The sequence below is a fragment of the Halichoeres trimaculatus genome, unplaced genomic scaffold (genome assembly GCF_033239565.1).
Source record: "Halichoeres trimaculatus isolate MK-OKI-2021-1 unplaced genomic scaffold, fHalTri1.1 fHalTri1_scaffold_1, whole genome shotgun sequence".
Classification (NCBI taxonomy): Eukaryota; Metazoa; Chordata; class Actinopteri; order Labriformes; family Labridae; genus Halichoeres; species Halichoeres trimaculatus.
In genome coordinates, this window is record NW_027437179.1 from 28308959 (window position 1) to 28323895 (window position 14937).

At 39.0% G+C, this 14937-nt stretch overlaps 2 protein-coding genes across 2 annotated transcripts; both read right to left on the reverse strand.

Annotated features, from left to right (window-relative positions):
* Positions 1 to 140: 140 nt before the first annotated feature.
* twf2 (twinfilin actin binding protein 2) lies at positions 141 to 9260 on the reverse strand. The gene is made up of 9 exons (XM_074697660.1): positions 8701 to 9260; positions 4920 to 5098; positions 4042 to 4137; positions 3818 to 3922; positions 3679 to 3693; positions 3413 to 3538; positions 3169 to 3319; positions 1248 to 1369; positions 141 to 553 (listed from the first exon to the last, which is right to left on the reverse strand). Exons 1-9 carry the CDS (start codon positions 8795 to 8797, stop codon positions 386 to 388), a joined length of 1059 nt encoding a protein of 352 aa, XP_074553761.1. The 5' UTR covers positions 8798 to 9260; the 3' UTR covers positions 141 to 385.
* Positions 9261 to 10689: 1429 nt separating this feature from the next.
* wdr82 (WD repeat domain 82) lies at positions 10690 to 14861 on the reverse strand. Its single transcript, XM_074698288.1, has 9 exons — positions 14485 to 14861; positions 13597 to 13694; positions 13080 to 13146; positions 12879 to 12978; positions 12679 to 12795; positions 12191 to 12346; positions 11832 to 11901; positions 11084 to 11226; positions 10690 to 10913 (listed from the first exon to the last, which is right to left on the reverse strand). The coding sequence occupies exons 1-9, from the start codon at positions 14643 to 14645 to the stop codon at positions 10884 to 10886; spliced, it is 942 nt and encodes a 313-aa protein (XP_074554389.1). The 5' UTR covers positions 14646 to 14861; the 3' UTR covers positions 10690 to 10883.
* Between the last annotated feature and the right edge of the window lie 76 nt (positions 14862 to 14937).

Sequence of the window (14937 nt, forward strand, 5' to 3'; positions counted from 1 at the left end):
GTTTGTACAAAACTTTTATTAGAGTGTAGAAATGAAGATTGAAACACCCGACAGTCATCCATTTAGTACAGTCTGTAACCGTTGCTTTATTTCTGTGAAGTGCTTCTGGAAGATTTAATTCATCAATACCAATCTTTTTAAAAACATGTGCAGGATTTATTTGTGGGACTTGATTTTTCTGTAGATGAGACGGACTGAAGATAATTTGTCATATGTTCATCAAAATACTTTCATAATACAGCTCATGTGTTTCAGGACACAAACAGCCGAGGGACTCCAACACAATGTGTGCTCTTATGCGCCGCTCTGAGGAGGTGTTAACAGGGCTGGGGAAAGAAGAAGGGGATGGCACAGCAGACTCACTCCATCAGAAATGTGTCCACCTCTAGCTGTCCTGTACTTTTTCCCCTGGACCCTTAATGAGGCGCTTGTGTCCTCTTTTTCCTGCAGGGCCACGGGGCTTTGCGAAGGCCTGTTTGTGGGCGTGCTGCTTGGGATGGACCTCGTCGTACAAAAACTCCTCTGTCAGTTCATCTCCATCATCAATCTCCAGCTGCAAGAGATGCACAATAGAAGTGAACAGAGGTTTGTTCACAGAGATTAGGCCTTGAAATTTATGTGGCGCCATTGAAAAATAATTTTTGGATTTATTATCCAGTTTGAGATTCTGAGAGTTTGGAGCTGTACATAGAATTCATGAGTAAAAATCCCTCAATGGGCTCCCTTGATATTTTTTATTGTGTTGTTTTTATCGCAGCCTAAAGAAAGCTTAGATGGGATCATGCAGTCAGTCGGGTGTGAGTGTATGTTTCACCATAATCTCAATTAGCCTCATATTATATTTATCTTCTAAGCTATCTTTACAGTGATCAAGTCTGACTTGTATCAAAGTCCTCTCCTCTAACTGCATTAAGGCTCAGGTCATGTTTATAGACAGCCGACGTTGACAAAGATGCAGATTTTACCACAACACTTGGAAGGAGAGTGAAGTTTTACCTTTACACAACTTGCAGAAATGTGCAGTGTAAAATGACTGTTACTACTATTTTCAGCAAATTCTCTATCTCACTATGACATCTGAATGCTTTCTTTTAACCCTACTTATCACAAATAGAAGCAGTTTGAATTCAATTAGCCTGCTAGACAACATAAATACATGTAAGAGCACAGAAAACATTGGCACCATGTTCTCTGCAGTTTGTGCAACCCTGTGTGAAGGACATGCCTTTTTTTTTTTTTTTTTTTACCTTTTTAGCAATTTCCAAATGATAATCTCTCTCCACATCCTCCAGTAATCGGCTCTTGCAGCTGGAATACAACATCCGTTCCTTAATGCTACAGCTGTACCCTGGCATAGAGTAAATGAACACTGCAGGCACACAGAGAGAAAGAGAATAGAAAACTTGTAAGAATCAGATTAGAATGTTCCATGTTAGGTGAAGCAATGAATTCACTGATGCTTTTATGTAGCTCTTGTATCTTTGGGTGGCTGCTACTTCATTTCTTAACTTTGTAGAAAGACTGCAGCATTGGCTGCTGACAGGGTTCAGCTTTAACCTCTTTATTTTTACTTTTCATAAACTTTTGGTGCTGTTCAGGATGACAAATCTCAAGATGCACAGTGAAGATGGAAGCGCCAGAGGTGATTCACTCCTCCTCACATCATCTGCGCTTCACAGCTCACGACCTTGCTGACTGTTTTCTACATTTGAAAACACTTCTGTATGGTCAACAAGTTGAAGCTTGCTGTTGCTGCAAGTGAGTGATCATTGTGTACGCATTATAATCACCTCTCATTAGGCTATAAAAATCGGCAGGTGATTAACTCTTTAAGCCCTAATCGGTCGATACTAGTATAATACCAATCTTTGTGTAAACAAAACTTTTAAATCCTATTTTTATTGACATTTCAAAACCAGAGGTTACTGTATGTCCAACATTAGTAAATAATTTATTTAAAAAACTGCAGCTTCCACAGATTTTTCTAGAGCAGAAGTTCTCAAGCTTTTTAGCCCTCATCCCCTAGAATAATGTTACTTGAGATAGGCAACTCCCTTCTGTGGGAATACACTAATATGTCGATCTAAAAACAGACGAAAAAAAAAACGAATATTACTGTTTCCTAATTTAGTTACCCCGGGGTCCTGTGGCCATAAAGAAATGTGGAAACATTTTCTGTATTCAATTCCTAAAAGATATAACCCCTATTTTGGTTTAAATCTTTTCAAATATTGGATTAAATATGCAAATATTTTTGCAGTTTTTGATTTTTGAGACCACCCTACCAGTATCCCTGACTCCTCAGGGGTTCTGAATCCCCACTTTGGGAACCACAGTTTGAGAGCATATTAGCAGCAGTACTTACATGGATGATAAGTCTTCCTACAAGGTTTTCTTTATCAATAACATCAACCTAAATTCATTTGACATTGTATTGGAAATCTCAAGGTTTATTGTCTGAATAGAGGAAGAGGCTCGATGTCTTCTGACATCCTGATTTAATAAAGAGAAGTCTTCAACTGCTCTCAGCTTTGAATCCAGACATGTTCTTGTAAAACTTGTTTTTCTGTTGACCTCCAGATGAACATCTTCTTGTTTATCCTACTGTATACAAGAAAGCGAGCGGCTGACTCTCATTGAGCTACGCTGCAGACTGTGCAACACCCTGTTTTGTTTGCTCTGTCTTCCAAGAGAATGAAGACAAGACCAAGACACTTGGATAGTCCGTGGTGCTCTACTTTAGACCTAATGATAAATTTCCAACATAACACATTAATGGATAATGAAGAGTATGTTGATATTGCTGAGGGGAGACAAAAAAATCTAAAGCAGCTCTAAAACACTGCAGCACAGGACATTGACTCGTCAGGTTAAATTAAGGAGGACTACTTTATGCTCTTGTTCTCTGATTTGTCCCCAGACTTTGTTATACCCTTGATAAATAATGTTTATTTGAAGGGAAACTCACAGATGCATAGAAAGTAACTCCAACCTGATTTTAAGCTGCTCAGAACAGTTCAGAACAACAGATATAGACCAGAGAAGATGAGCTGTTGTTTTCTCTCTGTGTCTGCAGACCAGGTGTGCACAGGATGTACCCCTCCTCACTCACAGTTGTACATCTTGTACGGACGTAGAAAGAGGAGGATTATGGGATCATTGACATACCCACAGATTCCAGGTAGTCTCCTTCATGGGAGTGTTTGTAGAGGAAGAAGTGGTATCTGGGAGTGTCTTTGGGAACTCTGTGGGCCAGGTCTCGAGTTTCTGTTGGGTTGGAGTGGACGAGTTCAATTGTTTCTTTCTCGACATCCAACCGCTGAAAAACAAGAAATGAGAAAATCTAACAGTAATGAATAGACAATGCATAATAAATCAGTGATGTCTGTGAGTGTTAGCTCTTCAGGCTCACCAGTTGTATATAGTTGATGCGTTTTTGGGCGAGCTGCTGTAAGGCTCTTTTGGCTGTCTCCTGCAGGGGGAAAGCAAGGCCTTGAAGCGTCTGGTGTTTACTCTCCACGCTGATCTCTGTCTTCACCTGCAGAGGTCAGCAAGCAACACACCAATCCTTACAAGACTGCAGGGCTAAAGCCAATTTATATGAATTATCCCTTTTTTCCTCTTTCTACTTTAAAACACAAGTCATACACAACACAGTTTCAATAAATTTCAACATACCTGTTTCACTCGGCCCTGCAAAGTAAAAACAACACAGCATTAAATCTGAAATGGGGGGTTGTGGGTTGTTTTGAAGGCGCAGGCAAAGTCTGGCACAAACAGCGATGACAACATGGCTGAGGTCATGCTGACCTCTCACCTCTGTGATTTTGATCCTCTGAAGCTCCTGTTCTGCTAATGTGAGCGGGGCGGGACCTGAGCAAGATGATACATGACGCTGGTAGCCCAGCAAACAGATATCCTCCTGTTGATGCAAGCACAATAAGAGAGATCACTACAGGACAAACACCTTCAAAGAGACATCACCGCAGCAGAATAGACCCTCTGTCATGGGAAGTTAAAAGGGATTCAAATTTCTCTCACCTCAGCTGTGCCAAACATTTCATACTTCACATGGCCACCGCCAAACTCTTTCTTCACCGTAGCACGAGTGGCAGCGTACAACATCTTTTGTTTCACCTGCAACCAACACAGGATCATTTAAAAACTTTTTAAACATGCTGATAACTTAAAACAAAATTTTAAAAAACATGTTCAATAAAGTCCCCAAGATAAAAACAAAACTAGTTTAAAGTTAAATTTGTTGATCATTGACCCAATAATGCTGTCAGAGTCATATCCTAACTTGGTATAAATGTCGTCCAAAATGTGAAATCTAAATGTGTTGGTGGGTTTGATAGACAACAAGCTTTACAAAGTGAGAACTGTCTCATGAAAGATAATTCTGTGTTGAATTATGGGAACTGTAGGATTTAGCATTATTGATGAACGCCCTCAATAGAACTGAGATGGCTTTTTACATGATGTGTTTGTAAGCCTTATAAACATGTTTGACTGAGTCCTTCAGATGACCTTTTGTTATTTCTGAAATATTGTTCAAAGTTATATATTGATTTTGGTTGTTTTAATAATATTTCATTCAGTTTTGAGCAGGCTGTGGCCTGTGTGTGTGAATTCATGTGTCATCTTGTCAAGAACCTGCCAGTTGCTGTCAGGATGCCTGAAAATGTGCCACGGTTTGTTCATTTTCCTTTCAAAGCTTTTACAACACCAGTACAACATGTTTGGTATGTCGTAAGATTCAGACTTGGGTAACGTTGACTCGACTCTGACTCAGCTTGGTGACTCAAACCAGGACATGAACACAGAGGACTAAAGGCTCAACTCTGACTTCACATTTGATGATCAAACCATTACCCTGATACAACTGACCTAAGTGAAGTGTTTATGCTGTGACGTACTGGAGACTGGTCAGGAGACCAGGAAATGAAGATCCACTCGTAGCCCTGTGCATTCTGGGAGTCGAGGCGGTACAGGACGTAGCACGGCTCTTGGTCATCCAGAAGAGGAAGCAGGAAGCGGTCATAGTCCTGGTCCCAGCTCCTCTCTGGCTCTCTGAAGGCACCCAGCACCAGCTGTTCTGAAAATCAGACCACAACTCATCACCTACCTTGAACTCCTCCATGTGTAACTTAGTCTGAAGAGCGCACTGAGATGTACAGCAGGAGTCTGCAGTCACATGTAGCCAGCAGGTTTTGGTAATAAACAGCATGAAATTACTGTTGTTTCAAAAATATGAGGCTTTCAAGGACTCATTTATAAAATTATTTACTGAGTTTAAAGAAGGTCAACAAACTGGATACTTCAGCATAAAAAAACTGTTAAAACTGAACAAAAAATCTCTCAGATTTCATTATGGCCTCCTACGATACATTTTTCCTCTTAATATGTGACACTAAAGTACAAAGATGCTCAATTTGTCCTTTTTTTTTTTTTTGACATCACAGCTTTGTAGCTCTAAGCAAAAATAGTTAGAAAATAGTAGGAAAAGTGTTGCTTTAAATTTATCCAAAGGCAGAGATGGCACCCTCCATTACTTATTGTTCTTATGACTCATTGACACCCCAGAATAATAAGCAATTTTACATTTGTTTATCATAAAACAGAAAATTCCACTCTTGCAAGGAAGATTTTAAGTTAGCTTTTTGGCCGTTTATCAAAACATTTGCTGGGAAAATAATTTTCAGTGTTCAGTCAGCTATCAACAAATCACTAATTATCACTACTTCTCATTTAAATTCACCAAGCCAAATTTGGTCAGCAAACCTAAAGTGAAACAGGGTGAAGCTTTCTCTGCTTCCTCTCTGAGAGTTAGCTTCAAACAAAGTGGGAACAACGGCAGAGAAAGAGCTTTTGTCTAAAAAAAATACAATTTTTGAATTTCTGACAGGTTGTACTTTAATCTTCTGATGGGAGCGACAAGCGTGACCGCACAATTCGAGCCCTGACAGAACAAAACAAACACCTAAAGCTTGATGTCCTTGTGGGGTTCGGGGGGGATTTCCTGACGTCTCTGGGGGCATGATGCTATTCCGAGCCACAACACATTCCTGCTCTGCACACACACATACTTTCCATCAGCCATTCTCCCTCTGTCTTTGAAGGTCTATAAGTATAAAACTTGTAATATGTATCATCATAGTTTCTGTAAACAGCTCCTGTGATGTTTGTGTATAATCTTCATCGCCAATATTTGAAACTGAAGGCCATAGCTGTGAAATTACATCATATTGTTAGGTGCTTTGACCCCAAGTCTTATATCAAACCAGTGATGATGAAATCAGACATGATCTTGTTTCACCTTTGATATTGGAGCAATAGTTAGTGTCACCAGGCAGCAGCAAGCCGCCATGTTGCTCTAAATATCCAAGAGACACCCAGGAAGCTCTCACAGCTCGAGCAGGGAAGTAAAACAGACTCGACAACCTTTTTCTGTCTGTCTCTGTAACACCGAGCCCGTCTCCACTGACATCAACACCTCAAATAAGACACCAAATCCTTCATTTGATACCCACGGTCCTCAAAGATAGCCCCAAAAAAGTCCCAGAATGCAACTGCCATGAATCAGATTACAAATGTGGTGCTGGTCATGTAAGAAAACAAGATATAAACACCTCATGAACACATCAGTCTACCCTTCATCTGCCACCTAGAAACCCATTGCCTCACTGCCCATTTTTCCACAGACTGCTCAGCTGACACACTGAACGTCTGTTTTCACACCACTGATGCAATCACGTTTTCCTAGAAGCCGCACATAGTCTTCAGAAGTGCTTGACCATACTTTATGTTTTGTCTTTGACTGCTTAATAAGGAGCCACATCCTTGAGATTCTCATTCACATGAGACATGAGTTCTTCTCTCGCGTGGATCGCCTCCAACGTTACTGAGCAAATCATTTGTTTTTCTGGTAAACCCAGTGAACTCTGGAAACCCATTGAACTTTGGAAAACCTGGAGGTCTTTGAATGACAATCACTGGTACTCTGGATTCCTAGAATCTCTGAAGACTCTTTTCAGTCATCTGGATTAAAAAAAAGTTATCTGCTCACAGCATGATAACAATGATGTCTTTAGAAATAAAAAAAAAAACAAAGAGAAAAGCTGAAACATAGACTGTACTTCCTTATTTTCCATGGCTTAAATCATCTCATGGAAAAAACGTGCTTGTCTTTGTTTTATACTTGTATGTATAACATTTCTATATAAAATCATCGCAGTGTGTCTATTTCTTAGCTTTACAACGTAGAATGTTTTCTCTGTTCAGGACACGTTTTATTCAGACAGTTTTAAGTGTTATGATCAGTGGAAAAATAAGTTTAAGTGTTTCCTCATTTTAATATGTATTCTTTGTTTTGTGTAAGCTTTTGCCTCAGGCTTACAGATGAAAATTGGCTTTGTGCTACTTTTGTCATATTAACTTAAACACAAAATACTAAAATGTTGATTCATGTGCATTGCCCTGACTAAATAGAGTGGGTTGAACAAATAATAAAAAAAAGACACTTTGGGGCTTTCTACAAAATTATGGATGCTTAGCTTTACAGACATTTTTATGTGGTAAAATGAAGGAATAAACTTGAGATGAAAAGAAATCGTTCTAATTTTTGACTGGTTCATTCTGGGGGGTAAGTTTTAGAGCAGGGGCTCCCAAACATTTCAGCCCATGAAATCAGTGACTTTCTGCTGTGGAACTACTCTAATAAGACAACCCAAAAACAGAAAAAAACCTAAAAGATCCTAATTTTAGCTGATTGGTAAAAAAAAAAAAAAAAAATTAGACTACCTGTGTGCACATATTGTCGTATTTCCTGTTGACCTGCTAACACTGACACCACCATCATCCTAGGTTAGTCATCTCAGGGATCTTGTGGCAACAAAGAAATGTATATTAAAAAAATCCTTGGTTTGCATGATTTTATATTGAATTTAACCCTAGTTTTTGTTTATATTTTTACAATAATGGATGGAAAGAGGGCTTTTGCAGACATTTTGAGGCCTCCCAGGGAGTCCCCACTGCCCACCCAAAAAATGAATAGAACTTCAGGATTTTGTGAGAACTTTTTCATCTTATGTTCTAACATTTCCTCACCAAATCCCTTCCATGAAAACTTGGATTAACGTCATCTTCCCTTGATTAAAAACCACTAGCTTCCAAAGGTGTCAGAAGAACTTAAATTCTCAACAGAAGTATTTTAGGTATTAAGTTTGCTATGCTTTGAGGAAGTCGCCAACCTTGGTAGTGCCCTCACATAAAGACAGGGGAAAATTTACATAGTTAATACAAAGACGTACAAAAGTCTGGCAATTTAACTTAACAACTGTGGCTCTGAATTTTTTGAACTTCAAAAGAAAAGTCCAGTCAGAAAATTTCTTTCTGTTTATGCAATCAAAATGTGTGCACATAAAGAACATCAAACTATAATTAGTCATGTATCAAGGATTTGTTTATAAGGACACTGTGTATCAATCTGTACTGTGAAATCATCTGGACACCTGCCCGATTGATTGTGTAAGATGTTTACTTTCTGATTTATGGCACACCAGACCTCCAAACTTATTGAACAAGAAGTATCTCTGAGGTCACCGTGATCCACAGACTTGTAGCCATGATGTTATTCAAATCTTACATCCAATTCCACTTAGCGCCTTCAACACCAGCCCTTAGTTTCAGGACACTCACCATCTTGAATGCGCACCTTGATGAGGCGCACCGCTCCACCTCTCGCCCTGGCCAGGAAGTCCCTCAGCTCTGGCGTCACCACAAGTGCGAGGAACATGGCGGGTCAGCAGTCTCTTCCCCCCCGCCAGGCGCTGTCTTAGGGAAACTGGGGGACACAACAAGCAGCAGTGGGAGAGGACTGGAACTCCACAGCACCAGGCCCAGATATTCAGTCCCAACAAGAGTTGAAAAAAAGGGCCTGTTTTAGAAATGTCCTTTACGTCTGATGATATCTCTGATCCGACCACTGAAGAAGAAGATTTCCAAGTGTGTCCGGACTCACTGACAGACTGAGACAGTATGAGAAGGGACATATAAGTAGGACAGTATCATGTGCACACAGAGAGGGAACATGATCACCTCTCCCAAATTTAGCTCCCACTGGCTGACCGGCCCTGTGTACTGGCCTGTAAACCCCCACCACCTCCATCCATACACGCACACAGCCTGTGACCTGTAAACCCAGTTAACAGGTTCTGAGCCAACAACAACTCAAGTCAGGTGTGTTGTGTGAATGCTAGTAACATGTAAGATTTATAGGGCGGCATGCAACTCATCCTGCTCCACCTGTTGTTTCAGCATGTTCTGTGTGGCAAACCGGGTCAAACTAACACTGCTGCCAAGATTAGAGACTCTCCTGAACCCCAAACTTTCAGAGATCCTTTGTTCAGACCTTTGAGTGGATTTTAAATACTGTTTCTGATTATAAATCAGCACAATGTACGTCTCTAATTACAGGAACAGTGGTGGTTTCTGAGGTGCAGCCTGGTATGTTCTGGTAAGATATTCTTGTATAAATATGGGAAGTGACACTGAATTTTCAGGTGATGTTTATAAGCAGTTGGTGATTTTTACCATATATTTTTTAGGACAGATTTGCACTGGCTGTTTTTATAAGGCTTTAAATGCGTTACACAATCGATTTATTTTTTATCCTTAATACATTTCTCAACTGACTCCACACATGATGTTAAACAGACTAAGATGTTTTGCCAGCACCAATCATAGGTGTTTTCTTTTACTCTTTGAAGATTGAATATTTCAGCCATTTTGCCTGAAAGTTTGAAGAGATAGAAATACTAATGATAAAAAAAATAGCGGCAAGAATCGATGAGGTGGTAACTTATGGAAGCCCTGATTGGTTCCGTTTTCAAAATAATTAATTTCAGTAGTTTTGTCATGGTATTACATCACTTTTCTCAAGATAACAATGCTTGTTTTCCAAGATATCAAAATAGTTTCTAAAAATCAAACCAGTAGGTTGATTACTAGCCAGAAAATAGCAAACCAAACCACATTCAGTCACTGCACAAATGACAGGGGTAAGTGGAGCTCAGTTTTGTTATTTTGTTTGTTTTTGTAACTTTATGAAAAGCACGAGAAAAAAAAACAGTAATAGGAATTACTTACCTCAATTGTGGAAAGCAGGAGCTTTGCATACCCTTTCCAGACTAATGACCGCAATTGACCTACTATGATAATTAAATTACCAGAAAATTATCTCAGGGAAAACCAGAATCATTTTCTGAGACAAGATCAATTATCCAATTATCCTGAGAAAAAAAAGTATTTGTTTTCCCAGGGTAAGACAAAAAAATTGAGATCTCAGGGGAACTAAAATTCCATGGTGACCTACTCTTGAGGAACGTTATTCACGTCTGAAAAAGCTACCTTAACTTCTCTAAATTTCCTTCTTAATAAAAAAAACCTAAAAAAACAAAAATAAGTCTGTACTGGATTAACATTATCACTTCAAGATTAAATTCCACAAAGACTTTCCAAACTGATATTTTATAAATAAAAAAATGTAAGATTTTCTTTATTTAAGCTGTCCAAGGTTAGCTTGGATCAGAGCTAAAGTCCTATATAATATTATCTGTCAACTAATTGACAGCATCTATGTTCACACCAATATCTGATCAAACAGAAAAAAAGAGTCAGACCAAAGCATTATCTTACAAAGAAAAGATTTAATGTTAAATAGAAATATAAAAAAGGCATAGACAAGTCATCTTTTTCTGCAAACAACTTATTTACAATTTGTTTAAATGGGGCACGTCCTGTGACATACACACATAGAGCTCACAGTGCTGACCCCTGCTGGACACTTTTATTCTTGTCATCAACAGAAGCCATTAACTTCATCAGTCATCGATGGTTGGCAGCCAGAATGCCTGAAATGGATAAAATACTTATTTTATTTTGGTGTCTGTGTTCAATGAATGCAGGTCTACATAGTTTCTGACATAGGAAAATTCTTTCACATTGAACTGAATGACACTTTTTTACTACAAGTGAAGCTTTCATTAAAGAACTGCCTCTTTTAATCCAGGTCCCCTCTTACCATGTTGGAGCAGGCACTTGCAAACGTCATGAACTTTGGGTTGAACTGCAGACAGGTGATGGGTCCTGTGTGCTTCCCGTCTAATAAAGCCACCTTCATACCGCTCTCAGCATTCCACACATGAATCTTTCCATCCTCAGAGCCTGTTATTTGAAAAAAAAAAAAAAAAACATTCAATGGTGCAAAGGCCAAGTCCTGGCCTTTGAAAAAGAAAATGCCTTAATTTTTAGAAAAATAAGTTATATTGTTCAGTTGATAAAATATGAACCAACTCAAGAATGTGACCAGCATCAGACAACAAAGCAGGGCCCTTTCCCTTGTGACTCATGACATTTAACAGTTTGAGGTAAAGTGAAATGACTACCTATTTTACTTACTAGACAAGTAAAAGTACATACTTAATTTAGAATATGGTTAATTTACGGGAACATATGGGAACTGTATGCTTATTGTGAGTGGAAAGTGGCTAATACAGTACTGTCAGCCGCCAGTTTAAATCGACCAAGTGAAGGATCAACATAGCTATTAACATTTTAGCCTGCATATATCTTGAAATTCAAATTTCCCTGAGCAGTACATGACCCATGACATCCCCCACCCTTCATTCAGAGGATGGTTTTCCGTCTATGATTCATGGGTGACGCCTTCTGGTCTAAAATTTTCAGACTTTGGAATAAATCTGCAGGAATCACATCCCTTATAGATGTATTTCTTTCCTCCCACAAGAGAAGGTTAAAGATCAACTTACCAATCATCACAAACTGAGAATCTGGGGTGAAAGACGCCTCCAGCAAAACACCTTTACTGTTGTTGTAGCCCTGTTAGTAAAACAAAACATCCATAAGTAATGAATTTGTGGATTTAAGTATTGCAAAACAATTTAAAAAAAAAACTTTATTTTCAGCAAACATGAATGAAAACTCGAATTAAATGATGGTTTAAATATGTGTACCCTAACACAAGAGGTAACATCTTTACCGTATTGAAAACATATGTAGTTTTACAAGAGTTCACTTTTAAAGCTATGACATCAATGTGAATCTATTCTTGTGTTTTTTTTAGGTGGCATGTTCCCAAACGTTATGACCCCGCTGAGTTGTGTCTTACCCCAAAGGAATGCAGTACAGCACCCTTAAAGGCATCTAAAATGCGAAGGGCTCCGCCATTAGTAGAAACAAGGATAAGTTTTCCATCGTTGCTGAACTTGAGTCCTGTCCACTCACATGTCCGGTCGTACTGAAGCTTGAATGTTGCAAAGGGACCCTGAAAATAGAATTAATTATCATTATTAATATTTGCTCTAATAAAAGTGAAGATGATAACATCAATGTTATCTCCCCCCTGACCTCGGCAACACTGGCTCCCTCTCACTCTTCAAAACTCCCCTCAGAAAACATTGGTTTAAATGTGCCTACTCTGACTAATTCATTCTCTCCCCTATCAGTTGTTAATCATTGCCTTTAAAGTTTTTTTTTTACATTGTTTAACTTCTTTTATACTGTAAGGTGTCCTTGAGTGTCTTGAAAGGCGCCATTCAAATAAAATATATTATTATAATTATCATATCACAGTAAACAACCTGTAACGCCTCTTACCTTGTCAAATGACCGCAGATCATAAAGTTTAACCATCTCTGAATTTATACCAGCTGCAAAAATGAGGCCCTCTGGATCAAAGGAGCAAACTGGCTTTCCTTGCAGGTGCATCAGACCCTAAATTGGGAACATTAAAATTTATTTCACATTTACGTTTGGCAAAAAGGGATGCTTCCAAGATTACTCAGAAAAATCCTCACCTGGCAGTTAGGTGACCGCAAGTCCCAGAGTCTGATTGTTTTATCTAACGAACCAGAGATAAATGTGTCATCCACAGGAGACATGGAAAGAGAAGTCACCCTGATGAGGAAGACGATGAAAACATGAGAACACATTTGCCTCTGATTCAAACATTCATATCAAATTGAGGTACAAAAGAAAAGCATGAAAACAGCCTTTACCTTTTGTTATGTCCAGGAAAGTATCGGATGTATTTGTTGTCATGCAGAGACAGGTATCGAATAGTATCTTTAAGGATGATACAAAAAAAATTAATTAGCATTTCAAGCATCAGAAATGACTAACTGTGGCAGAAACATAACACGGATCACAATAAGCCTGAAGATTTGACTCAACCGTGGGCAAGGCAGTCACTTGTACAGTTAGCTCCTGTATGGGGCAGAATCACAGACCCTCAAACTGTACAAACAACTACCTCAGACCAAAGTGAGCAGCTGTTTTCCAAGTGATTCAGCAGTGGTCCTCAAGGTTGTTCCCCTGTATACATCAATCAATGGCCAGTACATCAGCAGCTCAAGAACAGCACAGCAAACAGGCTTACCTTAGCGTTGCTTGATCATCAAAGAGAAGCATCTTAAATATACTGCACTCTGACTGATGCACAACTGCAAATCTCTTTTTTTTTCACACAATCTTATGCATGCAATGGTGCCAACAAGTAATTTTGCATCCACATACCATCGATCTTGTTGGAACTGTAGACCACTGTGTTTGCAGCATGTGTGTACCTTATCAGGTCTACTCCATACTTTTTACTGTAGAGGGTTCTCTTGGGTCTGTAATAAATCAAATAAGAAGAGGGAAAGAGAGAGATAAATATTTAAGTCATTCGTGTAGTCATACATAAAGCAAACAGCATCAACACAGGGAAGATTTGAATGGAATTCTTGGCTTTGTTAAATCTGAGTGCTAAAGGAAGTTTCTGAGCTTTTGGTCCAATGGTCCAACCTGCAGCTCTAACTAATAATGAGAGATCACGTATGAATGGAAGTAAACAATAGTTACAAGTTACTTGTTCATCCATATGAACAGCAAGCCTTGCCAAAGACACATCACATTTGAAACTGTTCATTTCAATTTGCAAGTGATATGTTAAGGTTGAAATATAAACCACAGAGCAACAAAAGACAGAATTTCAGAGTCATATTTGGGAAGTTGTGACAAAAAAATGACTTCTAGACTGCTGTGACCTTATATTACGTACGATAAAGTTTAGTGAAATGCAAATGAGGAACTCGCCGTGTAAAAGCTATTTGTAAATAAAACGTTTTGATGCATTAATTTGACAGTTAAGTTTGATTTAATATAGAATAACAGCCCCTTAGTTCAATTTACTTGACTATTGGCAGATGGAGGTCTTTTACAAACAAAATGATGGGCGAACAGTCATAGTGTACTTCGCTTCTATTAACCTGACAAAACACTTAGTGAGATCCCCGGTTTTTAAATGATATACACATACAAAATCAACACCGTGTAGCAGGCCTCGCTAGCTAGCGAGCATAGCATGTTGAGCTAGCTAACCAAAAACAACAGTACACTAAAATGGAGGATAAATGCTCTTACTTTCCCTCTTGGCAGTCATACAAGACTAACGAATCGTCATCGCTGCTGGAAATAATTGTTTCTCCGTTCGAACTGAAATCGAAGCAGTTAATTTTGTCTGAGTTTTCTCGAAACACCTTAGCTACTCTGAAGCTCCGCAGCACATTGTCCGTTAGCTTCATGGTGGCCTCTATCTGTGTCTGGGGGCAGCAGGCCCTCCGTTTACATCAAACCGTCTTTCAAATACTCCTATGGTTAACTATATATTTTTATGTTCAACAGTAATACGAACTGTTTCTTTTTTTAGGAAGAATGATTCAAAATCAGCAACTATATCTCGCCTGCAATACTACTAATCTATGGTGGTGGTGAAGAGGGAGGGAAAAGCACCGCCTTCGCAATATCGGCGACGCGCATATTCACAAAGTGGCACGCGCTGGGGTCTGAAACCACAGGATTTGATTGTTATCGCGA

Excerpts from the sequence above, each read along its gene's own strand:
- twf2 (XM_074697660.1), bottom strand. The coding sequence starts at position 8,797 with ATGTTCCTCGCACTTGTGGTGACGCCAGAGCTGAGGGACTTCCTGGCC. Across the intron at positions 4,138-4,919 it reads GGTCTCCTGACCAGTCTCCA|GTGAAACAAAAGATGTTGTA; the intron begins GTACGTCACAGC and ends TGTTGGTTGCAG. Across the intron at positions 3,923-4,041 it reads AAATGTTTGGCACAGCTGAG|GAGGATATCTGTTTGCTGGG; the intron begins GTGAGAGAAATT and ends TTGCATCAACAG.
- wdr82 (XM_074698288.1), bottom strand. The coding sequence starts at position 14,645 with ATGAAGCTAACGGACAATGTGCTGCGGAGCTTCAGAGTAGCTAAGGTG. Across the intron at positions 13,147-13,596 it reads CAGTTCCAACAAGATCGATG|ATACTATTCGATACCTGTCT; the intron begins GTATGTGGATGC and ends TCATCCTTAAAG. Across the intron at positions 12,979-13,079 it reads TTTCCTGGACATAACAAAAG|GGTGACTTCTCTTTCCATGT; the intron begins GTAAAGGCTGTT and ends CTTCCTCATCAG.